The sequence below is a fragment of the Peromyscus leucopus genome, chromosome 8b, assembly GCF_004664715.2.
Source record: "Peromyscus leucopus breed LL Stock chromosome 8b, UCI_PerLeu_2.1, whole genome shotgun sequence".
NCBI classification, from domain to species: domain Eukaryota; kingdom Metazoa; phylum Chordata; class Mammalia; order Rodentia; family Cricetidae; genus Peromyscus; species Peromyscus leucopus.
In genome coordinates, this window is record NC_051086.1 from 95,093,381 (window position 1) to 95,118,032 (window position 24,652).

The window sequence follows — 24,652 nt, forward strand, 5'->3', positions numbered from 1 at the left end:
AAACATTAATAATAAAAATTATTTGAGTTGAGGATGTAGTTCAGTTGGTAGCATGCTTGCCTTGCATCCATGGGGCCCCGGGTTTGATTTCTAGCGCCACAGAAACCAGACATGTAGTATACACGGAGGTTCAATGTCACCCTGGCTATGTAGGGAGTTTGAGGGCAGCTTGGGCTACATTTTCAAGGGATCCAACACTCTCTTCGGACATTCATGGCCTAACATCCATACACACAAAATTTTTTTATTAAAAAAGATGGTCTAGCTGGGCGGTTGTGGTGCACACTTTTAATCCCAGCACTTAGGAGGCAGAGGCAGGTGAATTTCTTCCAGTTTGAGGCCAGCCTGGTCTACAGAACAAGTTCCAAGACAGCAGAGCTACACAGAGAAACCTTGTCTTGAAAACCAAACAAACAAACCAACAAACACATCAAAAAGAGGCTGGAGAGATATCTTGGTGGTTAAAAGCACTTACTGCTCTCCAGAGGACCTGGTTTGGTTCCATTACCCATGCTGAGCAGCTCACAGGCACCTTAACTTCTGCAGACCCTACACCTTCTTCCAGCCTCCATGGGTACTGCGTGCACATACACACATAAACACACACGTACACATTATTACTTTTTTAAAATCTAGCTGAGCATGGTGTCTTTAATTCCAGCACTTGGGAGGCAGAGGCAGGCAGATCTATGAGTTCAAGGCCAGGGTGGTCTGCAGAATGTGTTCCAGGACAGCCATGGCTACACAGAGAAACTCTCTCTCTCAAAAAAAAAAAAAAATCTAGAAAAAAATTTAAACAACACTATAGAACTATAGATCAAATGGGCTTAACTGGTAACCACAGAATATTCCTTTCAACAGATATGGAGGACACCTTCTTCTTATGGAGCCTTCTCTAAAATGGACTACATTCTAGGCACAAAGCAAGTCTTAACAAATATAAAAGATTCAAAATAATTACATATATCTTATCAGATCAAAATGCAATAAAGATTGAAATCAACAGTAAAAGAAAAGACACAGATACTTGGAGACTGAACAATACATTGTCTAGTGACTCACTAGGAAACCAGGGAGGGAACCCAACTCAATTTCACACCAGGTGGTAGTGGCGCACGCCTTTAATCCCAACACTTGGGAGGCAGACGCAGGCGGATCTCTATGAGTTTGGAGCCAGCCTGGTCTACAGAGTGAGATCCAGGAAAGGTGCAAAGCTACACAAAGAAACCCTGTCTCGAAAAATAAAAACAAAACAAAACAAAAAAGGAGAAAAGAGGGGGCTGAGAGATGGCTCAGAGGTTAAGAGCACTGACTGCTCTTCCAGAGGTCCTGAGTTCAATTCCCAGCAACCACATGGTGGCTCACAACCATCTGCAATGAGATCTGTGTCCTCTTCTGACCTGTAGTCATACATGCTGTATACAAAATAAATAAATAAATCTTTTTTAAAAAAAAAGAGAAGAGAGAAAGAAAGGAAGAAGGAAGGAAGAGAGGAAGAAAAAAAGAAAGAAAGGAAGAAACTTTACAGCAATAATAAGTAATAATAAGTACTTCATTAAAGATAAGAGGGTGCCAGCAAGATGGCTCGCCTGGTTAAGCTGCTTGCCATGCAGACTAGTAACCTGAGTTCAGTCAACCGATGGGACCCACAAAAGAGAGAAAGAAGGAACTGATGCTACAAAGTTGCACTCCTACCTACACACACACACACACACACACCACAGCACAGCACCTGTGCACTCCCCCCCACAATAATAGTAATTTTTTTCTAAATCAGAAGGATGTGCCTCAAGGTCTTATGCAAGTGAGAATAATCCAAACACCAAGCAATGGATGTCAACAAATGATGCAGATCATAGAGAAACAAATGAAATAGAGACTAACAGAGCAAAGGGATGGATAAAATAAAAAGCTGGTTCTTTGAAAAAGATAAATTAGCCTGGTATGGAGGCACACCCCTGTAATCCCAGAGGATCAAGAGTTCAAGGCTAGCCCAATCACATAACCTGGGCTACATAACACCCTTTTCAGGAGTGGAAGTAAAATTTATACAACTAGGGAAAATCTAGAATAGCTTAGGAAGTACCTTTGAAAACTTACATTCAAACAAACAAACTGGGAACCACAAGATGATATAAACAGATCCATGAAAACCATCAGATTGAAGCAGTAATAAAATGCCTATCACTGCCAAATTCTACAACCTTTTAAAGAGCTAACAACACTCCTGAAACAGTTGGTCCCCCCAAATAGAAAGGGGAGAACACCACTGATGTTACCCCCAAAGCCAGAATATACCGATACCAAAACGAGGCAAGAATCCAACACGGAACACAACTACAGACCAATCTCCCCGATGAGCAGACACAAAACTCTCACAAAACACTTGCAAGCCAAACTCAAGAATACATTAAGAAGATCACATACCATGACCAAGGTGGTTTCATCCAGATGTACAAGGGTCAACATGTGCAAATCATAAGTGTAATACAATGTGTAAATCTATATAATAAGGACAAAATGATGTGATCACCTCAATAGATGTAGAGAAGCCTCTGACAAAGTTCAAGATCCCTCATGACCAAAGCATGGCACAAACTGGGAACAGAAGGAACATATATCAACATAGAAAGTCCATGTGTGACACACATAGAGCAACATTATACTAAATGAGGGAAATGAAAGCCATTCCTGTAAAATCAGGAATGCAATGAGTGGCCATTTCATCACTCTCATTCAGTGTAGAGGTTGAAGTTTTTCACTAGAGCAATACGAAAAAAAATAAAGGGATACAACATGAAAGGAAGACGCCAAAGTATTCCTATTTACAGACAATATGATCCTACATTTAAAAGTCCCAAAGGACTCCACCAGAGGACTCTTGGATCAGATAAACACTTCTAGTAAATAATAAAATGAACAGACCAAAAAGCAATAGCCATTCTATATATCAGTAATGAACTCGCTGAGAAGAAACTCTGAAAAAAAATCCATTTAAACAGTAAACAACAACAACAAAAAAAACCAAAAAACCCAAAACACCAAAAAATCACCAACCCTAGGGGGGCCGTGAGATTGTTCAGAAGGTAAGCCACCAGGCTGGCAGCCCTGAGTACAGTCCTAGGGACCACTTGGTGGCAGGAGAGGACTGACCCAGCAAGCTATCTTCTAACCTCTACAAGTATGCAGCGGCACACATGCCATCTTCCTGCCCGACACACAGGTGGGCACAGGTGCTCGCTGCCAAGCCTAACTATCCACGTTCAACCCGAAGTGCCCATGGTGGAAAGAGACAGCAGACTGCTCTAAAGCTGTCCTCTGACTTCTGTACGCATACGCAATAGCACACAACCATGGCACACATATGCCCATGTACATGCATACACACAAATTTTTAATTAATCATTTTTAAAACTCTAAGAATAAATGCAAACCAAGCAGGTGAAGAAAGATCTCTACAATAAGAATGGTAAGACACTGAAGAAAGACCAGAAGATACAAGATATATTAAAGGTGCTCTTGTGCTGAAAATTGGCAGAATTAATACTACAAAAAATGGCTGGCTTACTAAAAGCTGTGTATAAATTCACACAATCACCATCCAATTTTCCGAATGACATTCTTTCAAGAGAAACCAGAAAAAAATAAATATAAAATTCATATGCAAGCCAGGTGGTGGTGGTGGCGGCGGCGGCGGCGGCGGCGGCGGCGGCGGCGGCGGCGGCGCACGCCTTTAATCTCAGCATGTTGGGAGGCAGAGGCAGGTGGATCTCTGTGATTCGAGGCCAGCCTGGGCTACGATCGAGATCCAGGACAGGCACCAAAACTACACAGAGAAACCTGTCTCAAACAAATAACACAAACAAGTTCATATACAAGTACAAAAGACTCCAAATACCCAAAGCAATCCCAGATAGACAGAGCATGCTGGAAACGTCACAATTCCTGAGCTCACACTCTACTCCAGAGCCCTAGTGATGAAACAACCAAGGATAGGATAAGAGGACCAAAGTGGGCAATGTGCATCCGTATGACCCCAGCTCTGGGAAGTAGAGGCCGGAGGATCAGGATTCAAGGCCAGCCTCAAAAAAAGAAAGGAAGAGGAAGGAAGAAGGAGGAAGGTTGAGAAGAGGATAGAGGAGGAGACAAAAAGCAACCAGTACTGTTGAGGATGTGAGGAAAGAGGCTTCCTCACTGCTGGCGGGGACACGACCGGTGCAGCCCACTTCAGAAGTCCAGTGGGAGGTTCCTCGGAAACTTAAAACTGAAAATGACTGTATAGCCATGTTTTACCACTGTATTTTTTTTTCAACGATCGCTAGAAAGGAACCAGCCTGGATGTCCACTACCAGATGAATGGATAAACAAAAAATGTAATACACACACAATGGAATTTTAATTTAGTCATAAGGAAAATAAGAATCATGACATCTGCCAGAAAATGGAAAAACTATAATTTTTTTTTTTTTTTTTTTGCTTGTTTTTTTTGTTTGTTTTTTTCAAACTGGGTTTCTCCTGTGTAGCTCTGGCTGTCTGAAACTCACTCTGTAACCAGCTGGCCTTGAACTCAGAGATCCACCTGCCTCTGCCTCCCCAACACGCAGGCACCATGAAAATAGAAAGGGATCTTGTTTAGGGAGAAAGAGATCTTAAGGGATGGAAAAGGAAAAGGAGAGGGTACGGAATACTTGTGATGAGAGAGCAGAAGAATAGCTACTCCGATAGAGGAAGGAGACTAGAGAGACGGGGCAGGAGCGGCTCAGACAACTCGGTGGGGTAAAGGTGCTTATCGCGCAGGCCTGGCAGTCTGGGTTTGGATCCTGGGGCCCTCCCAAAGTGAAGAGAACCAACTCCAGAGCTGCCCTATGAAATAAAAGAGGGTGCAAAAAAGATGGGGGCAGCGGGGAAGCAGGCTGTGCAATGACATGTATGAAAACGCCATGATGAAAACCGTTACTTTGTAAACTGCCTTAAGGTTTAAAAAGAATTATAGAGAGAAAGTGGAAATAACTACACATACTACATATAGACAATTAAAGTGGGACACGTGGGCTGGAGAGATGGCTCAGAGGTTAGAGAGCACTGGCTGCTCTTTCCAGAGGTCCTGAGTTCAATTCCAGCAACCACATGGTAGCTCACAACCATCTGTAATGAGATCTGGTGCCTGCAGGCATACATGCAGACAGAACACTGTATACATAATAAATAAATAAATCTTTAAAAAAAATTCTATGAAGTCCAGGATGGCCTTGAATTTGCTCTCCCTGCCTGGCACAGGCCTCTTTCCTATTGTCACAATTGACGAGACAGCCTGGCATGGAGGGCTGGGGCCACTCCCAACACCAGGAGGGCACAGTCAGACTGTGACGCGGCTTAGTGGGAGAACTCTGGCATAGCACGGCCAAGGCCCTGGGCACCATCCCTAACACAGGAAGACGACAAAAATGCCAAGGCTGAGAAGTGCTAGGGTCCCACAGTGCTGAATAAAAGACTAAATCCCCCACCGCAGGCTCTGGACGCCAGCTGACTCGGGGACACAGCAGGGCTGTGGGGTGACCTCCACCAAGCACCTGGGCTGCGCTCCTCTTTGCTCTGCGGAAGTCTTGTTCACCCTTCACTTCCCACCCCTGGATGCCTGGAGACCCCTGCCTGCTGGCTGCTCTAGGCTTCCCTTGGTGACAGAAGCCCCTGTCGGAAGCCATTTTGTCTGAAACTCCAGGTAGAGTCAATGTTACCACTAGTTCCGGCGGTCACTGTCTGGCCAGGGCTGACCAGCCTCTACAGCCTACCCTGCCCGGGTTTCTCTGCCGCTCCTGTAGAGAGCCCCTGGCCTCTCAGGTGGGTGGCCGGAGGGGGATGCAAGGGCGGAGCCTGCTCAGCATCAAAGATGTCCCAGGCCTGGGAGGCGAGAAGGGAAGGTCGCCAGCTCAGCTTTTTGTCAGAACGAATCCCTGGGTGGAAAGCCCAGCAGGCCGAGCCTCAGAGATCCACTCACTGCTGACTCATTGGCTTAGCAAACAGAGCGCTCACCAAGCACACCCTAGGCCAGGCCAGGCGCTGAGACAGACATGCACTCCTGTGACCCCCATCCCCCACCCCAGGCACAGACGCTGCCTCTGGAAGAACAGGCCTGCTAAGGGCCTGCTTCCTCTCTTAAGGCTGCTGTTCCAACCCCTGTGTTGGCCACAGACCTCAGGCTTCTGGCAACCTCTCCAGAAACCGCACGGCCAGAAGCCCTCCTTCTCAACCATGGCTCCTCCTGTGGGAGTCTCTGGAGATCCTGGTTCTCGAGAACAAAACCTTCCCAGGACTCAGGAGATTCGTGGTACCGACAATTTTAGGCTGGGTGGAGAAGAGGCCACAGTGCTCACTCCTGCAGTCATGGCCCTGACCACTGGGTGAAGGATGGATAGGCAGGCCACAGAGTCAGCATGATCGAAGTCCGCTGCTGCCTCATTCCCTGACCTGAAGCCTCGTTCCTCAGCTCTGGCCGGAAGCGGGGAGGTGGGAGGGAGGGAGCACAGACTTGGGTAGACAGACCTGTTTGAAATCCTGGAGATGCCATCTTTTGGTGTGCGATCTGCAAGTCACCACCTCCCTGAGCCCTGATTTCCTCATCTATAAAATGGGGTTAACAGAGCTTCCTTCCTGTGACCAATGACTAACCTTACTCCTTCTGCAGAAGAGGACTCTGGGCCCACCCACACTTTGTGGCTGTCACAGATCGGTAAGTAGGAAATCTTTTGATTCACAAAATCATCCCTGAGCCCTAGAAGGCAGCAAACTGCCTTTTGGGTGGGCTTCAGAGACAGAGGCCTCTATCGCCCTCTGCTGGCCACTCTGGTTTCTTCACCCTTCCTAGACAAAAGCAAGGATCCACCATAGTGGTTCTCAACCTATGGGTCACAACCCTTTCATGGGGTCACCTAAGACCATCAGAAAGCACATATATTTACTTTATAATAAATAACCGTAGCAAAATTACAGTTATGAAGTAACAACAGCATAATTTTATGGTTAGAGGTCACCACAACACGAGGAGCTGTATTAAAAGAGTCACAGCATTAAGAAGGTTGAGGACCACTGATGTAGCAGAATACAGGGGCTCCCTGGACCTCCAGGAGTCGGAAGGGAGGTCAAGCAGTGACTTGCACCAGAGCACCATGGAGGATGTGGCCTTGGTCCCTGCTCCATTTCCTACACCATCTGTGCCCCCTGACCCAGCGGGTGTTAAGGCCCAGACCTCCTGACACCCGTGTGCCCAGTTCTGCTGGCCACCTCCACCAGAACAACCTGAGGACCCTCTGTAGCCAGGCTCCACTATCCCTGCTCCTCCTGACTCTGATTCCACCCTGTTCCTCTGCTAACTAAGGACTTGGATGCAATGCTGTTTTTGCCTTGATGGCATCCTGTCACTGCTGAAGGCATGCATCCCCCAGCAGTAACCTCTTGGGCACTGGGGTACCTGTGGGGTACCTAGGGTACCCAGACTGGGCAGGAGCAGAGCCTGGCCCTGGGCACTTAGGCTGGGCAGGAGCAGAGCCTGGCCCTGGACACCAGACTACAAGCACACAACGGGCACTTACGTGCTGGATCAGCGTCTCCACGATCTTGTAGCGGTCCGGCATGTGGGTCACCATGTCTGTCATGTTGTCCTCAGATGTCCTTACCAACGTTGGCCCGAAGACCAGAGCCAGGTTCCGGGGCTCCATCTGGGTTGGGGAGGGGAAAATCCCAGGATCATTGCTTTGAGCATGACCACCGGTACCCTTCACTCCAGGTCACTGAGACTCCCATCCCCCACCCTGATCTGTCCCGAGATTAGGGGCTGAACATCCCACATGGGCATGGAGAGGTTTGCCAGGTGAAGTACAAGCCAGATGTTTAGCCTCTCTCATTTCCAGGCCTGGCAGCCATAATCAGTGCCCACCTCACACACCCATCCAGGGTAGCCCTCGTGGTTAGTGATAGTATGGGGATTCTGGTGTGGGAGACATGTTGGAGACTCTAGTGTAGTTTAGAACAGGGAGGAATCCCTTCATTCCTCTCCTTTTCTCCACTGCAGAACCAAAAGACAGAAAGAACTGGATTAGGAAGATGTAAAGGGAAGGGATTGGCGCTGGACCAGAGGACAGATGCCACTTGGCATGGGGCACAGTGGCTCTTGGCCTCTACATGGCCCTCAGCAACTCAGGAGCTGGCTCTGTGAGGGAACGGCGCTGGCCCAGCTGCAGGCTGGTGCACTGGCCAGTGTGGTAGGTATAGAATAACAGCCTTAGGAGGTGGGGACTACGGGGCCTCAGATCATGCTGAGGAGGCACGAATTCCGTGCAGCCAGTGCTTCCCAGACTCCACCAGGGAACTACACATACCTTGTTTTTCTCTGAGTGGTCAGCAATGGTCTTGAGATGGCCCACGAGGAATTTAAGCGTTTCATAGTAGTGTCCTGGGAGATCCCGGATCTAGGGGACAGGAGGAGGGAAAAGGGACCAGGCTGTGGTGATCTCTCCAATCCAACCTCCACCATGCTCCAAAGAGACTCCCATTGCCCCACCACAGGGAGCTGGAATCCACCTGCCAACCCCCTTCCTTGGTTCAGATGGGGAAACTGAGGCTATCGGTGGAGAAAGGCTTCTCCAAAGCCAATGGGGGGATGGCACCAGGCTGCCCCTCCTGCCTGGCAGGCTCCTGTCCTCACCAGCTTCCGCAGAGTCTTCATCCTCTCCCTGGAGTCTTCTATCCGATTGGCCTCGATGAAGTCATTGTATTTGTCTAGAAGACAGGAGAGATGCTCAGAGGTGGAGGCAGCCCCTTCCTCACTCGGGAGCTGAGGATTCCAGCCGGGAGGGGGAGGCTTTGCTGCAGGGAAGACCTGGACTTTTTGCTGATCCTTGCAAAGGGTCCCCACCCCTGTCTTCAGTAGGTCAGAAATAAGGAGAAGGCCTTCAGACACCTCACCGACCTCAACAGTCCTCAGCTTCTGAGGTTCCCAAAGATGTCCCAGGAACTTTAATACCGAAGCCCTTTTTCCCATGCTCCCTGGGGGTGCAGCCTCCATCAGGTTAGCTGGGATGGAACTTCCAGCAAATAAGGATTTAGCATGGCCAGGCCCTCAATACCATCCCCAACACCCCAAAATATAAAACACAGTTCGTCCAGATGAGCCATCTGTAAGGACCGCTAAGAATATGGTTTAGGGCCAGGGACATGGCTCAGTGGGGGACAGGCTTGCTGTACCAACATGAGGACCAGGACGCTGGACCGCAGCACCACATGGAAAGCTTACTGTGACAGGGCTGGAGAGATGGCTTGGAGGTTAAGAGCACCGACTGCCCTTCCAGAGGTCCTGAGTTCAATTCCCAGCACCCACATGGTGGTTCATACCTGTCTATAATGGGATCTGGTGCCCTCTTCTGGTGTGTAGGCGTACATGCAGACCACAGACAAAGCACCCATATTTATAAAATGAATAAATAAACCTCAAAAAAAAGTGGCAGCATGCTTTGTCACCCCAGTACTGGAAGAGGGGACAGGAGGACCCCCGGAACTCACTAACTGGGAGCCCCAGATTCAGTGAAAGACCTTGTCTCTGAAAATTAGGTGTAGAGTGATGCAGGAAGACACTGGATGTCAATCACTGGCTTTTGAAGGCGTGCACATGGGGCGCAGAGAGGACTGGGATTCCACTACAGGACATGCGCAGTGGGAAAGGATGCAGGCATGCCCGCATGCCAGGGACCATGAGAGAGCGTCCACTTCTATATCACACAACACCAGCTAGTTTAGTTCCGTGACACAGAGCCTAATATACAAATCAAAATACCAAAGGTGAGGGCCTACGAGGGGGCTCTGTGGGTAAAAGTGCTTGCTGCCAAGTCTAACGACCCGAGTTCAACCCCCGGGTCCCACATGGTGGAAGGAGAGAACTGAATCCTGCAAGCTGCCCTTTGACCTCAACATGAATGACTTGGCAAGCTTGTGTATTCCTTCCCCATAGTAGATAGATAGATAGATAGATAAATGTAATTATTAAAAGATCAAAGGCAAGCTGGGCATGCTGGTTCATGCCTATAATCTCAGCACTCAGGAGGCTGAGGCAGGAGGATTTCCCTAAGTCTAAGGCCAGCCTAAGTTAGAGCAAGAACCTGTCTCAAAAGGAAAAAAAAAATCACAGAAGAAAAATATTTTTATAACCACAAGGACTAAACATGAGATATTCAACCCATTAAAGTGTTTAGGCATTTAAAAATATTGTGTTGGGGGTCTGTGAGACGGCTCAGTGGGTAAATGAATTTGCTGCAAAGCCTGACGACCTGAGTTTGATCCTCAGGTCCCACCTGGTGGAAGGAGAATTGACTCTAGAAAGTTGACCGCTGACCTCTACATGCAGGCCATGGTTCCCTTCCCTCCATACTCAGTAAGTAAATAGAGCCAGGCAGTGGTGGCGCACGCCTTTAGTCCCAGCACTGGGGAGGCAGAGGTAGGCTGATCTCTGTGAGTTCGAGGCCAGCCTGGTCTACAGAGTGAGTTCTAAGACAGCCTGGGCTACACAAAGAAACCCTGTCTCAACAAAACAAAACAAAAAAACAAATAATAGTAATAATAATAGGAAGAAGAAAAAGAAGAAAGAAATAATAAAAATAGGAAGAATTTTAAGATTTTAAACAGTTTTCCATTTCTTTTTCTTTTCTTTTTTTTAAGATTTATTTATTTACTATGTATACAGAAGAGGGAGCCAGATCTCATTACAGATGGCTGTGAGCCACCATGTGGGTACTGGGAATTGAACTCAGGACTTCTGGAAGAGCAGTCAGTGCTCTTAACCTCTGAGCCATCTCTCCAGCCCCAGTTTTCCATTTCTAAACTGAAAAGTCCAAAGGGAAATGGCAGCTGGCTGTGATGGTATAACCTGCAATCCCAGCATCTAGAAGGCTGAGGCAGGAGGATTGCTTCAAGTATGAAGTTATCCTGGGGTAAATAGCAAGTCCTTGTCTAAGAAAAAAGTGAAAAAGGCAGGGGAGGGGAGGATGCTACAACAAATAATTGTAAAGATCAACAAGGGTTAATGCATTTGTTCCCACAAACCAAGAGGAAAAAGATGACCCAACAGAAATATAGGTACAGAGCAGGAAGACTCAATTACAGAAGAAATGGAGAGAGCCAATAAACCACGGAAAAGAGGCTGCCTCTCCCTAGAAATGGGGCAACACAATGAAACCATAGCAAGATACCATCCCTCCTACTGATCAGCAAAAACTTCAAACACTTCGAACAAAGCTGAGGCTGCCATCCCAGTGCATGCCCAGCATGTACAAGGCCCTGCATTTGATGCCCAGACTGCAGAAAAGGAAAAAACCAAACAAGGTGTGGTGGTACCTGCCTTTAATTGCACATACTCACGAGGAAAGGCAAGAGACCATCAGACGCTGAAAGCCAATCTGAGTAACTTTCTGTTGCCTCAAACCAAACAATAGGAAGCTAAAGACTTGTTGCTCTTCCAGAGGACCCAAGTTCAATCCCCAGCACCCACATTATAACTCCAGTTCCAGGGGATCTGGAACCCTCTTCTAACTTCCTCAGGCACCAGGTAGAGGCATACGTGCAGGTAAACACCCATGCACAACAAGTAAACCAAAAGAAAAGAGAAGTGAAGGCCGGGCAGTGGTGGCACACGCCTTTAATCCCAGCACTTGGAAGGCAGAGCCAGGCGGATCTCTGTGAGTTCGAGGCCAGCCTGGGCTACCAAGTGAGTTCCAGGAAAGGCGCAAAGCTACACTGAGAAACCCTGTCTCGAAAAACCAAAAAAAAAAAAAAAAAAGAAGTGAAATAAGTGTCTTACTTCTCACAGGAAGACACTGACCTACCATCCCGCATCTGAACACCCACCTACAGAAGAGGGCCAGTCTTGTAAGGACAGACTCAAAGAAGGGCCTGGAAGGTGGAAGGCGATCTAAACACCCACCAGTAGAGGAGCCATCAGAAAAGGCACAGGCTAGAAACTGATTTTGATCTTATGTGTATGAGTGTTTTGCCTGTATGTATGTCTATACCACGTGTGCACCTGGTGCCCAGGGAGGTCAGAAGAGGGAACTGGATCCCCCGAAGTGGAGCTGCAGATGGCTGTGAGCCACTATGCAGGTGAGGGTCCCCTGCAAGAGCAACCAGTGCTCTTAACCTCTGAGCCATCTCTCTCCAGCCCTGAGAACCAGCTGCTGCTAAGAACAACTCAACAGCAAAGTCGCAGCCTGTCCACACGGCTCCGCAGGCACAAGCACATGTCTCTTTCCTAGTCTGTGTTGGGGACACCATGCCAGTGGCTTGAAATAAGTCACAGCGAGAATATTTACACCACAGACACTGGGAAATGCAACAAACCAGGACGCCCTCCTGTAGAGCGAGTCGTGCTCACTCACCCACTCCACCCCATGGTGGTCTGGGGGGCTCACAGCATAAAGGTCAGGAAAGAAACAGCATGGCAGAATTGGCTTGTCTGCCTGGTTATGATTTTCGTTTTGAGTTTTGAAACAGGGTCTCTCTGTAGTCCCGGCTGTCCTGGAACTCTGTAGACCAGGCTGGACTCCATCTCACAGAGATCTGCCTGCCTCTGCCTTCCAAGTGTTGGGACTAAAGGTGTGCGCCACAATGTCTAGTTTGTGATTTTGTTTTTGAGACAGGCTTCTGTTTTATAGCTCTCTGTGTAGCCAAGGCTAGCCTCAAAAGTATCATCTTCCTGCCCCAGCCTCCTGAGTGCTGGAATGAAAGGCGTGCGCTGCTAGACCCATTCAGGCTGTTAATGGCACGCAGCTGAGTACATGGGCTATCGACGGGTTTGGGGCCAGAAGCCTGAAGTGGAATCCTGGCTGTGCCACTCACAGGCTGGGTGACCTTAGCAAGTCACTTTACCTCTCTGAGCCACTGTCTTGGTCCATGAAGGAGTTTGATAACAGTTCCTCTTTGGGGAACTGTTTCAGGGAGCAATGCCAGGCTACAGTGGATGCTCAGAGCATGGCCACGACCTCAGGAGGGAGGACAGAGCGACAGGACTGACACACGGCTGCACAGACTCCATGTCTGACATGCGCAGAGTCCTTTGGTGTTTTTAAAGATAGAATAAAACAAATACATATAAAATACAACTCAGGCTGGAGAGATGGCTCAGTGGTTAAGAGCACTGGCTGCTCTTCCAAGGTCCTGAGTTCAATTCCCAGCACCACATGGTGGCTCACAACCATCTGTAATGAGACCTGGTGTCCTCTTTCTGGCCTGCAGGGATGCATGCAGGCAGAACACTGTATACATAATAAATAAATAAATAAATAAATCTTTTAAAAAATAATAAATAAAATAAACTCAACATTCAAAAATAATTAACCGAGGCCAAAGTGAGCTGAGAGAAATAGGGAGAGAATGTACGTGGCAGGGAGTGGTGAGTGATGGCATGGATGGCATGTCCCCGTCCCCGTCCCTCTCCTCACCACCACCCCCCCCCGTTCTGCCCACTACTCACCGTCAGTGAAGAGGGGCTCCGGCAGCTTCCGGAAGAAAGCCTTGAGCAGGCTGCTGATCACGTTGAGGTCCTGCCAGCGCTGAGGAGGAGCAGAGAGGTCAGACAGGCATGCTCACCCCAGGTGCCCATGTCCCTCCACACCAGGTCTAGGAGCAGCCAGGCCACCCAAGTGCCCAGGCCTCCATGTCTGTCCAGCGGGTTCAATACTGCCTACCACAAAAAGCAAAAGGACCCAACCTGGGGACAGAGTGAGGGAAGTGACCCCACAGAAGCATGCCTGGTGTATCCACACGTGCCAGGGTCAGCCCTGCCTCCCGACGTTCTCCATCCAGCTAAGAGTGACCCTCAGACCACCCTTTTGACCCACAGCACAGGCCTCACATGCTGCCCCCTTCCGATCCTAGGTCCTTTGCACATGTTGACACTGCTGGAACTGAACCTCTGCCTTCACAGGGCTGGCCCCTCACCCTGTCTTGCTCCCAAAGCCCAAGCAGCCATGGATGCCACTACCCGGTCATCTGCACTGCACTCCGACTTTCTTCCAGGTGTTTCTTTTGTTTGCTTATCACTACCTCCTGTGAGGCTGGGCTCTGTGAGGGGCAGGGATCCAAACGCTCTCATGGCCCCCAGGAGTGTTTGGCAGTATCTGGGAGCACTGCACACATGGATGGATAGAGGCCAGGGATGGTGCTAAATGACCTCCAGTACAATACAAAAGAACGAACACACACACACACACACACACACACACACACACACACACACCCCGCATCAATACATAATTTGCCCCAAATGGCCACTGAGCTAGATAGGTTAAAGAAACTGCTCTAATAAAGGAACCACCAGGTCATTCTGTCTGTCCACCAGGGGGCACCAACACCCTACATGCTGTAGCTAGGAACTAGGCTTAGGTACCCTCGTGGGAACCACTCAGAACTAACTGCCTAGAAAGCATGGAAACACCGTCAATAGAAGATACAATCCTATGCACACTTATCACAAAAAGCCTCAGCTTAGTGCCATGTAGTCCCCAACATCACCCTCTCTCCACGGACTCCACACAGAGCCCTGACTTCCTGCACACCCCAAAGGAACCAGTGTGACTGATGGCTGCTACCAAACTGCAGTCAGCACACTGGACATGCCTGCTTAACCCTGGGTCAGGCCGGCCGTCCCTCCAAGTCTGGCTCCTCTTCTCGCTGGCTAAGGCGAGCTGATGTATTTCACTTCACGCTGACCCAGTGGGGTCGCTCCTAAGGCCTCTCCCCCCCATTCCTTACCTCTTCCCGGTCCTGAGGAGCGAGCGCCTCCCATCTCCCGGCTGCCAAACCTAAGGCCTTTCTGCTCAGATCTGGTCTCCTGTGACAGGGCTCCTAAGAGCCCTGTCCTTCTGCCCTTCCAAGCTGGTGCCAGTTTGCTTTTCCCAGACAGCAGTCCCTTGGTTCCAGGCTGTCACATGACCCCACTCAGTCAGGGGCTGAGGATCCTGTCAGCCCATACAGGTGATGTGCATCACCCCAGATTCAATGGGGCCACCATCTGACCCACCCCCCTCAGACGCTCTTCAAGCCACTCTCTTCCTCCTGCAACCGGCAGCTCTCCCTTACGGTCTCTGCCCCTCGTTCCTCCCTCTCTGCCTCTACTTACCCAGGGCCCACTGTAGCAGCCTGACCTTCAGTGACCCCACACCTCAGGGGCCTCTTCTTCCCCCACCCTCTGCTCTTCCCGCTCTCCACTCGGCTGTCACGAAGCCTCAGCACCACTCTGGCACTCTTGACTGTGCCCCCCCAGTGTGAGAACTACCAAAAGCTCCCTACTGTCCACTGGCTCAAGGTCAAAGGTCAGTGTAAGAACTACCAAAAGCTCCCTACTCCACTGGCTCAAGGTCAAAGGTCAGTGTAAGAACTACCAAAAGCTCCCTACTGTCCACTGGCTCAACATCAAAGGCTCCAGGATCCCATCACATGCCCTGGGCCTTACTGTCTCCACCCCCAGACACAGAGGTGTGGCCACCTTCCGTCCAACCTCAAGCCCTTCCATGAGTTTTGAACAACGCTATCATTCCCTACGAGGGCTACCCGCCTGCTCTCCTCCACCCCTGCCCCAGCCCTCAGCAGTACCTCCTCTTATACACCAGCCCTCGATGACAGATCACTCTTCCCTTGGTCCCTGATGCCACATCTACTTGTTTTCTCTTCCCATCTCAGTGACACCAAGACTCTGTCCCAGGGTCTACCCTGCTTCCCTAACCAGATTCACGACTTCCACCCAAAGCCTTGTTCAGCAGAGGCCCTTTGGTCAAAAGGAATCCTACACAGACATCCGAGGCGGGCTAGTGAGGGGCTCAAGAGGCAAAGACATTGGCTGCCAAGTGATGACCTGAGTCCAGTCCCCAGGGCCCACTGGGGAAGGAGAGAACCGACCCTACAAGTTGTCCTCCGACCTCTACACATGTGCCATGGCATGCATAGTACATGTGAGCCCCTCAACAAACAATAAATAGATGTGAAAAAAATCCAAGGTAACATTCAGAGCAAAGCAAGATGGCCTATGTCCTAGCAAAGGAAGGGGATCTTGGCCTGCGTCAAAGCCCCTCTGGGACCCTCAGACTCTAGGAATCATCTGAGGACTGCCAGCCATGCTACAAGCTCTTTGGTGAGATGTCACCACCTCTACAGGCCGCTCTTAGCCTCAGCTTCCCTTTCCAGGCTATGGCCTTGGTGGCTGGCCACCCTGAGAGCATGGCGCATCCCCTTCCTGCAGGCCAGGGCTCTGTGGGCCTCCGTGGTGTATGGACTCCAGCCCGCACCCCATTTCTTGTCCAACCTGGTGCTAAAGGACAGCAAAGAGGAGTGGGGGCAGGAGGAGGAGGGAGTAGGGGTGGGGGGTGGGGGGACTGGGTGGGGTGGGGGAGAACTCAACAGGAGGCCCAAAAAAACCGCACACTAGCCGGCTTTCTTGGAAGTTCAGTTCCCAGCAAGTGTTCAGCCCTCGCTCTGCCCATATTTGACTGTAACTGAGTGAACTCGGCCGTCCCAAGTGCTCATGTAAAACCTGTCATCCAGCCAGGAAGACAGCTGTCCTAACGGTGGCACATTTCTACCATCTTAGCACTTGGGAGACAGAGGCAGCAAGATCAGCCTGGGCTACACAGAAGACCCTCTCTGAAAAAACCAAACCAAACCAAACCAAATCGCCTGCCTCTGTCTCAGCACCCATCAGCCCACTGGGGCTGGCTGGCTGGGCAGGCTTCTCCCACCCCCTGGACACTCCGGCCCAACGATGAGGATATCTAGAGTAGCCCACCGTGAGGGCCACGTGACAGTCCACGGGACTCTACAGGCAGCCGCACCACACCCACCTCATCCTGCAGGTTGATGTCGCTGGGCCCACGGTTGAGCTGTTCCTGCAGGCTAGAAACCACTGCGTTGTTGCCAGGGACCCGGTAGATGCCAGTGGATTCTAGCCCCCGCGCCTCCACAATCCGACAACAGGCAGCCACGATCAGGGGGACCCGCTGGGGACGCAGACAGGGGAGAGGGGTTAGGGATAGGGCTGGAAGTGGCAGAAGGCTGATGTGAGGACAGCACACCGCCCAGAGCTGCCGCAGGACACCCGAGAACTTCGATGAAGCTCTGACTGCCTCCTCCCTTCTAAGGGTCAGAACTAACATGAGCCTTTCACCACTGACCTAGAAGGGACAAGCGAGGGTGGGCCTCGGTTCAGAAGGGCCCTCTGCAGGACTCGGGGATCCCCTCTTGGAGTTGGCCACGAGGCTGTGTGTATGAGGAATAGGCTAGTGCCATATTCCTAGAGCTCTGGTTCCCTGGCTGGGCCTTCCATGCACTGCCTGCTTCAAGCAACGCGGGCACCCACCTGGTTCTCAGTGGCAGGCTGGCACTCTTCCAACCGGATCCCAAACGCCCTTGGGGCAGCCTTCTTGTTCTTCTTGATGATGTTGATACCCCAGGGGGTTTTGGGAGCTGCAGCACTGTCTTCTGGGATGAACAGTGGTAAGAGAACTGGATCAGCTGGAGGAGCCCAGAGGGTCCCACGCATTCAATGCCACAACCACACACTAGGACACAGGCTTCGCCAAAAAGCCACGGTGTTGAAAATGACATCCACTGAGAGAGGGTTTAAAAGATGAGGTGTTTAGCCCCCAGGAAGAAGACCACAGCTCCATAGTGGTTCTTGTTGGCCTCAAGGACCGACTTGTGAAGTGGCAGTGTGTTGTACATTTTGTCATGACCAAAAGAAATGCTTTCTTTAAAAAAAAAAAAAAAAAATTCTCTATGAGATCGAGGCCAGTCTGATCCACAAAGTGAGTTCCAGGGTAGCTAAGACTGTTATACAGAGAAACCCTGTCTCAAAAAAACAGGAAAAAAAAATCACAAAAACACACCACCATGGCTGACATTTAAAGGAAATTATGTGTGTATGCATGGGTTGTGCGGGTGTGCACAAGTGTAGGTACCCAGAGATGTCAGAGATGTTGGGTCTCCTGAAGCCAGAGCTACAGGTAGTTGTGAGCTCTGGGAACCCCAACTCTGGTCCTCTGGAGGAGCAATAAGTGCTTTTAGCCATCTCTCCAGCCCGGGAAGTGCTTCCTAACAGCCCAGAGCACAAAGATGGGTGCTGCCTGCAAGTGACCCTCTCATTCCCAAAGGACACAAGCAGAGACCAGAGGACCACCCAACTGGGGTCCAGGAACTTCCAGCCCTGAAGCCTTGAGGATCCAGACCCTCGTGGGCTCACACTTAGGACAGACATGCGCAATAACCCTGGACACACACTGCCCAGTACAAGCACACAGTGCGCCCAGCCCTCCTACCCTTGCTTCCTGCAGGCTGGTCCTGAGTCCTGAGGCCGCGGACTGCAGTCTGCTTGAGGAATTCAGACTTGAGGCCTCCCAGGCCCCGAGAGCCTTTAGGGGAGGAATCGGCTTTGGGCCCAGAGCTATGGCTGCAGAGGGAAAAAGGGAGGAGGAGGAGGTGTCTTCATCTGGGGTGACCAGGCATGCCATTCTCACTGGCCTCCACCCCCTCCAGCTAGAGACGATTCCCCGGGGCCATCTGAGGACGGGAGATCTCTGCCTGGGGACACCCAAGCTTGCAGGCCTCCTACCCCACCACAGGCTCCCCTAGAGAACAGGCCTCACCTCACTTTCCGATAATCATTAAGCTTCTTGCTGATCAGAGCTTGGTTGGCAAAGCCGGGGTCCTGAGCGGAGGAGAAGAGAGACGCCACATCAGCGCCCGCAGACCACCTCCACCAAGGCTCCTCCCTGGCCCCCGCCTCAGCCTTGCCTCTATCCACCAGGTGGACAGCACTGACCCTGGATGGCCAGAGGCCAGGGCTAGACTCCCTGGGCAGCTGTGTGACTTTGGGTAAGCCATCTGACATCTCTGAGCCTCAGTCACCTCAGCAAGAATCACAGTGGAGCTAGGACTCAGCAGCCCTCTGGGTTGGGTGCGGAACTGTGTAGCATTCCTCTCAGGCAAACCAAGAGAGGCAGCTACTGCAGTGACTAAGGAGAAAGCTTGGCCAGGCCTCCAGAACAGGGGACCCAGGCTCCTCAGGAGGGAGAGCCCATCAGCGAAAGTGCTTGTCCTGGGTGGAGCCTAGGCACACCACCATTGACAGACACAAACCTCCTCTGCACAGGTATGGCAAATGACCTCTGGGCAGATCAGACCAAGGGAAGACATTGGTGATTCCCAAGAGAGATGCCAGCGGCTTTTCTGTTGGTGGTGGTTTTTTTGTTTTTTTTTTTTTTTTTTTTTTTAGCTTTCTCCAAATCCCCACCAAATCACTTGGCCTAACCCCTGCCTACCTGCTGCCAAAGGCTAAGCCTCTGTTAAGGTCAGCGTGACTGTCCCCCAACTTAGTACATCTGGGCAGGACAGCTCATTCCGCGACCGACCCGTTCCATGGGAGACTGTCCACTCTGTCCTGCCAGAGGCTATGGCCGGCCTGGAGCTGACCTCTCTGGGGCAGAGTTTGCCCAAGGCAGTCCGGACAATAACAGTAATTACTGTCCTTGCCGCGGTTGTTATTGTGTCTGCTCGTCACTGGACCCCGAGGAGGCCAGCTGTCCTCTAGTCACTGTGTCTGTCCTCACACCCAAACCCAGGGAGGCGGTCCCAAGGTGGACTCTCATTAGCTCTATTTGCTAGGAAAGGGAGTGGGGCTCAGAGTGGCCACCCCAGGTCACAGCAGCTGAGAGGAGGCCTGCCTTGCCCTGCCCCTGCCTTGCCCTGGTGGCCCGCTGGGCACGAGCCCAGGGCCTCACCTCGCCCTCGGCCCTGCTGTTCTCCCGGATCGCTCTGATCCAGCCCAGCATGTCATCCCGATCCTCAGCCTGAAAGAGATATTCACAGAAGTCAGCGGTGGTCAGCCGGAACACGTGCCTCCTCTTGGTCTCGCTGTAGGAGATGTCCACCAGGCAGGAGCCGATGCAGACGGGCGCCGCCTCGTCCTCACCTGCGCCGGCCGCCGCAGCCCCCGCAGCCGCCGGCCCGGGCTCCCTCCGCTCCTTGCTCAACGAGAGCGAGCGTGCCCGCAGCACAGCATAGACACGCTTCCACTGGCGCAGGCCGCCGCCCGCTTTCTGCAGGGAGACACGGGGTGGGAGAGACAGGGAAGCGATGAGAGCCAGGCCTGCCACGGGTCTGCCCGAGGCTGAGAGGCAGCAGCCGTGGACCACAGAGGAGACAGACCCCGCCTCCCACATACACCTGGGCAGCCTCCAGCCAACAGCCCAGTGCTGGGCTCTGCCCACTTGCTCAGACCTCTCTACCTACCACTCAGACCCCCGATGCCAACCTCTTCCCACTCCAAATGCCAGCACTGAGAAGGAACAGGGGCTCCAGACAGCACCGAGTCCTTACATCCCTGTGTATACCCTGAGTCCTTACATCCCCTGTGTATACCCTGAGTCCTTACATCCCTGTGTGTACCCCGAGTCCTTACATCCCCTGTGTATACCCCGAGTCCTTACATCCCTGTGTATACCCCGAGTCCTTACATCCCTGTGTGTACCCTGAGTCCTTACATCCCCTGTGTATACCCCGAGTCCTTACATCCCTGTGTGTACCCCGAGTCCTTACATCCCTGTGTATACCCCGAGTCCTTACATCCCTGTGTATACCCCGAGTCCTTACATCCCTGTGTATACCCCGAGTCCTTACATCCCCTGTGTATACCCCGAGTCCTTACATCCCTGTGTGTACCCCGAGTCCTTACATCCCTGTGTGTACCCTGAGTCCTTACATCCCCTGTGTATACCCTGAGTCCTTACATCCCTGTGTGTACCCCGAGTCCTTACATCCCTGTGTGTACCCTGAGTCCTTACATCCCTGTGTATACCCTGAGTCCTTACATCCCTGTGTGTACCCCGAGTCCTTCCATCCCTGTGTATACCCTGAGTCCTTACATCCCTGTGTGTACCCCGAGTCCTTACATCCCTGTGTATACCCCGAGTCCTTACATCCCTGTGTGTACCCTGAGTCCTTACATCCCCTGTGTATACCCCGAGTCCTTACATCCCCTGTGTATACCCTGAGTCCTTACATCCCTGTGTATACCCCGAGTCCTTACATCCCCTGTGTATACCCTGAGTCCTTACATCCCCTGTGTATACCCTGCCTCACATGTCACCCCTCAATAAAAATGTGATGGTCAGGAGCTGCCAACAGTCTTGGGAGGCTGCCCTCCCCCAGTGTCTTGACTCGCCCTCAAGATTCCACAGAGGGTGTCCTGTCTGGAAGCCATTCTCAGGGTCACCTGGGATCATAATGTCCCCAAAGTCAGTGGCTATTTCTGACCCTTGCCTCACTACTCCATGGCAGCATTTGACTCAAGCAGCCTTCTCCTCCTCCTGTTCTTCTTTTTCTTTCTTTCCTTCCTTTTTTTTTATGACAAGATTTCTCTGTGTAGTCCTAGCTATCATGGACCTCACTCTGTAGACCAGGCTAGCCTCAAACTTACAGAGATCCACCTGCCTCTGCCTCCCTGGTGCTGGGATTAAAAGCGGGTTCCATCATGCCTAACCTCTCTTTCCTTTCAATGCCTCTTTGACATATGGGGTCCATGTTCTGGCCTTTTCCTCAATCTCTCTATCTCTCTCTTGGGCCCCTTCATAGTTTTTCGTCCATGCTCTATACCTGTAGTTCATTTTATTTTACCCCATTTTTATTTTATGTGTATGAGTGTGTTTGTACATGTATGTGCACCATATATGTGTTTGGAGCCTGCAGAAGTCAGATCCCCTAGACCTGGAGTTACAGATGGTTGTGAGCTGTCGTGTGGGTTCTGGGAAGTGAGCCTGGATCCTCTGCAAGAAGAACATGTGCTCTTAACCACTGAGCCACGTCCCCAGCCCCAACCTGTAGTTCTTTCTTACCCAGGATGAACTGCCACTTGGAGACATTTGTCTGGAGACATGGTGGAAGGGAGAGACATGCTTAGCAGGGGGTAGCCAAGGACGGCACTAACCATCACCTATCCAGACAGCACCCCACAGGACGGCACTGACCATCCACCTATCCAGACAGCACCCCACAGGACGGCACTGACCATCACCTATCCAGACAGCACCCCACAGGATGGCACTGACCAGCCACCTATCCAGACAGCAACCCACAGGATGGCACTGACCATCACCTATCCAGACAGCATCCCACGAGGACGACACTAACCATCCACCTATCCAGACAGCACCCCACAGGATGGCACTGACCAGCCACCTATCCAGACAGCACCCCACGAGGACGGCACTGACCATCACCTATCCAGACAGCACCCCACAGCAAATCATCAGTCCTGGCTCAACAGGCAACAGAGAACAAGAAGGAGACCTGCCTGGCACAACAGGGCCCCAGGGCTTTGTCCTGAGCCCCCTCACCCTGCACACCTCCTGCAGGGACACCATGCATGCCCGTGACCTTAAGCAGTCGACTGCTCACGGCAACTCCCAACCGTACAGGGCCAGCCTGCAGCAGGCACCAGCCCAGTCTTGAATGGCTCACAGCCTGCTCAGCAACACCCCCTCCCCGATTTGCATGTCACATGGGTAGGCCCCATGCTCCTTGCTCATTGTAGCGCATGAGTCTCTGCCCTGAAACCTGTTCTCCACCCTCATGTCACCTTCCCAGCTCAGTCAATCCACCCAGTTGCCCGGAACCTGGGAGTTGCCCTTGACACCCAGCTCATCAGAAATCAAGGCTCCTGCTTCCAGAGTAGCACCTGTGCCCACCCAGTACCACATGTCCCCACCTGGAATGCTGCCATCCCGCCCGCCCGCCTCATTGACTCCTCATCTGGACAACAGTAACGACCTTCCCAGGCCCCCAGGCCTTGGCCCTCCAGGCGGCAGCCCCACCATAATTTCTACAGTGAAAGAGCTTGCCTCTCCTTTGAGCGGCCCCTTGAACCAAACAGAAGGTCCTGAGGTCTCATCGTGACCCTCTCCAAACTTATCTCCCTGCTTCCTTGGTCTGCCAAGCCACTGGGCCTTTGCCTACCAGTGACTGGCCACAGCCTTCTGTTCTCAGGGCCTGTACAGCTGCTCTTCTGTGGCCTGTCTTCTCTCTCTCTCTCTCTCTCTCTCTCTCTCTCTCTCTCTCTCTCTCTCTCTCCTTATTTATTTCATATGGGTGGGGAAATGTGGGTGTGTCGTGGCATGCTAGCAAAAGTCAAAGGCCGGCCTGCAGGAAGGAGTCCCTACCTCCACCAGGTAGGTCCCAGGGATCAAGCTCAGGCTCGGCAGCAGGCACCCTCACTGCTGAGCCAAACAGTCAGCCCTCTGCCCTTTCTGTCTCTTCTGTTGTGTTGGAGATGGAACCCAGGACTTGTACGTGCACATCAGGTAAGCCTTCTCCACTGAGTTGGATTCCCCAGCCCTTAGCCCTGGCCGTCCTGGAACTCTGTGTAGCCCTGGTTGTCCTGGAACTTGCTCTGTAGACCAGGCTAACCTCAAACTCAGAGAGACCAGCCTGCCTCTGCTCCCCAAGTACCGGGACTAAAGGGGTGAGCCACCACGCCCAGATGTACTTGAATTCCTAATCTTCGTGCCTCAGACTCCCAAGTGTTCAACTTCTCTCACTTCTTTCTGTGGCTTCCTCCTTCACCCGACTCCTCCACATCACCAGCCTCAGCTGCTTGATAAAGCACCTCTGACTACCATAGTGCCCTGCAGACAGCCCCATAATCTCAGGTTCTGGCCGTGAGTTTCCTGGGTACGTGGCAAGCTGCTGGGACAAATGCTCCAAGCCCAGGGCTGGGTGCAAGCCAAGTGTCCACCGTCCTGATGGTGGGGGCTCCAGGGCCCCCCAGAGAGCAGGGCTGAAGCAGGCATGCCCAGCTTCCCTTAGGGTAGATCCCAATGTACGAGCCGAGCGAGCGTACCATGCCAGAGCTGCTGGGCCAAGACAGTACAACTGGAACAGCCCTAACACTAATGTAATAAAGGAGACTCCCGATCCAAGAGAATGACCGTGTGAGCAGGAGGTGGTCCCCAAGGGCCCCTCTGAGACTAGACCAGCTGAATAGCCCTGAATAAGTCAAGTCTCTCCCTGGCATCAATGTCGCTGCTAACAATTACTGAGAGCTAAGCGGCGAGTGTCCATGTCCATGTCCCTCCAACTGGACCCTGGCCTAAGGAGTACCACATGCATGTGCCTACCCTCTGCCTGGCCACTGATCTCTAAAGCAGGCAGAGGGTGGGAGAGTGAGGCTGGGACTACTAGTGTGGATGACAGGAGGTGACAAAATGGGACCCCAGACAGACCCAGGGTCTGCAGCTGACTCCAGGATGCTTCTCTAGTTCCTAGGCACGCACCAGGTAAACAAGTGACATTGGGTTTTGGTCAGCAAGAGAGGGGAAGGAAGCCCCTCTACTTCAGGACTGGTCAGTGTGCCTTTCCCTGCCCAGAAAACAGTGAAGCTGGGCTGCCAGGGTCAACCAATGCAGGGGCCAGACTCTTCTCTACCATGGTAGAGGATGTTTCCACACTGGGCTCTGCCTGCACAGTTCACACAGACACCTGCCTCTCCTAGTCCACCTCTTCTTGGAGTGACTGCCATTTTCCTGGGTCTTTTAGGTTTCCTGGCTAGCCTTACCTCCCCAGCTCCCATTTCCTG

The 24,652-nt window shown here is 51.6% G+C and overlaps 1 protein-coding gene across 1 annotated transcript in view; it reads right to left on the reverse strand.

Annotated features, from left to right (window-relative positions):
* Arhgap23 (Rho GTPase activating protein 23) overlaps positions 1–24,652 on the reverse strand; it is a 95,613-nt gene that overhangs the window by 23,797 nt on the left and 47,164 nt on the right. Inside the window, 9 exon segments of the mRNA XM_028869076.2 lie at positions 7,587–7,712; positions 8,373–8,462; positions 8,699–8,772; positions 13,508–13,586; positions 16,869–17,024; positions 17,384–17,505; positions 18,342–18,472; positions 18,669–18,730; positions 19,803–20,120. Of these exon segments, the coding sequence (XP_028724909.1) occupies positions 7,587–7,712; positions 8,373–8,462; positions 8,699–8,772; positions 13,508–13,586; positions 16,869–17,024; positions 17,384–17,505; positions 18,342–18,472; positions 18,669–18,730; positions 19,803–20,120 (1,158 nt within the window).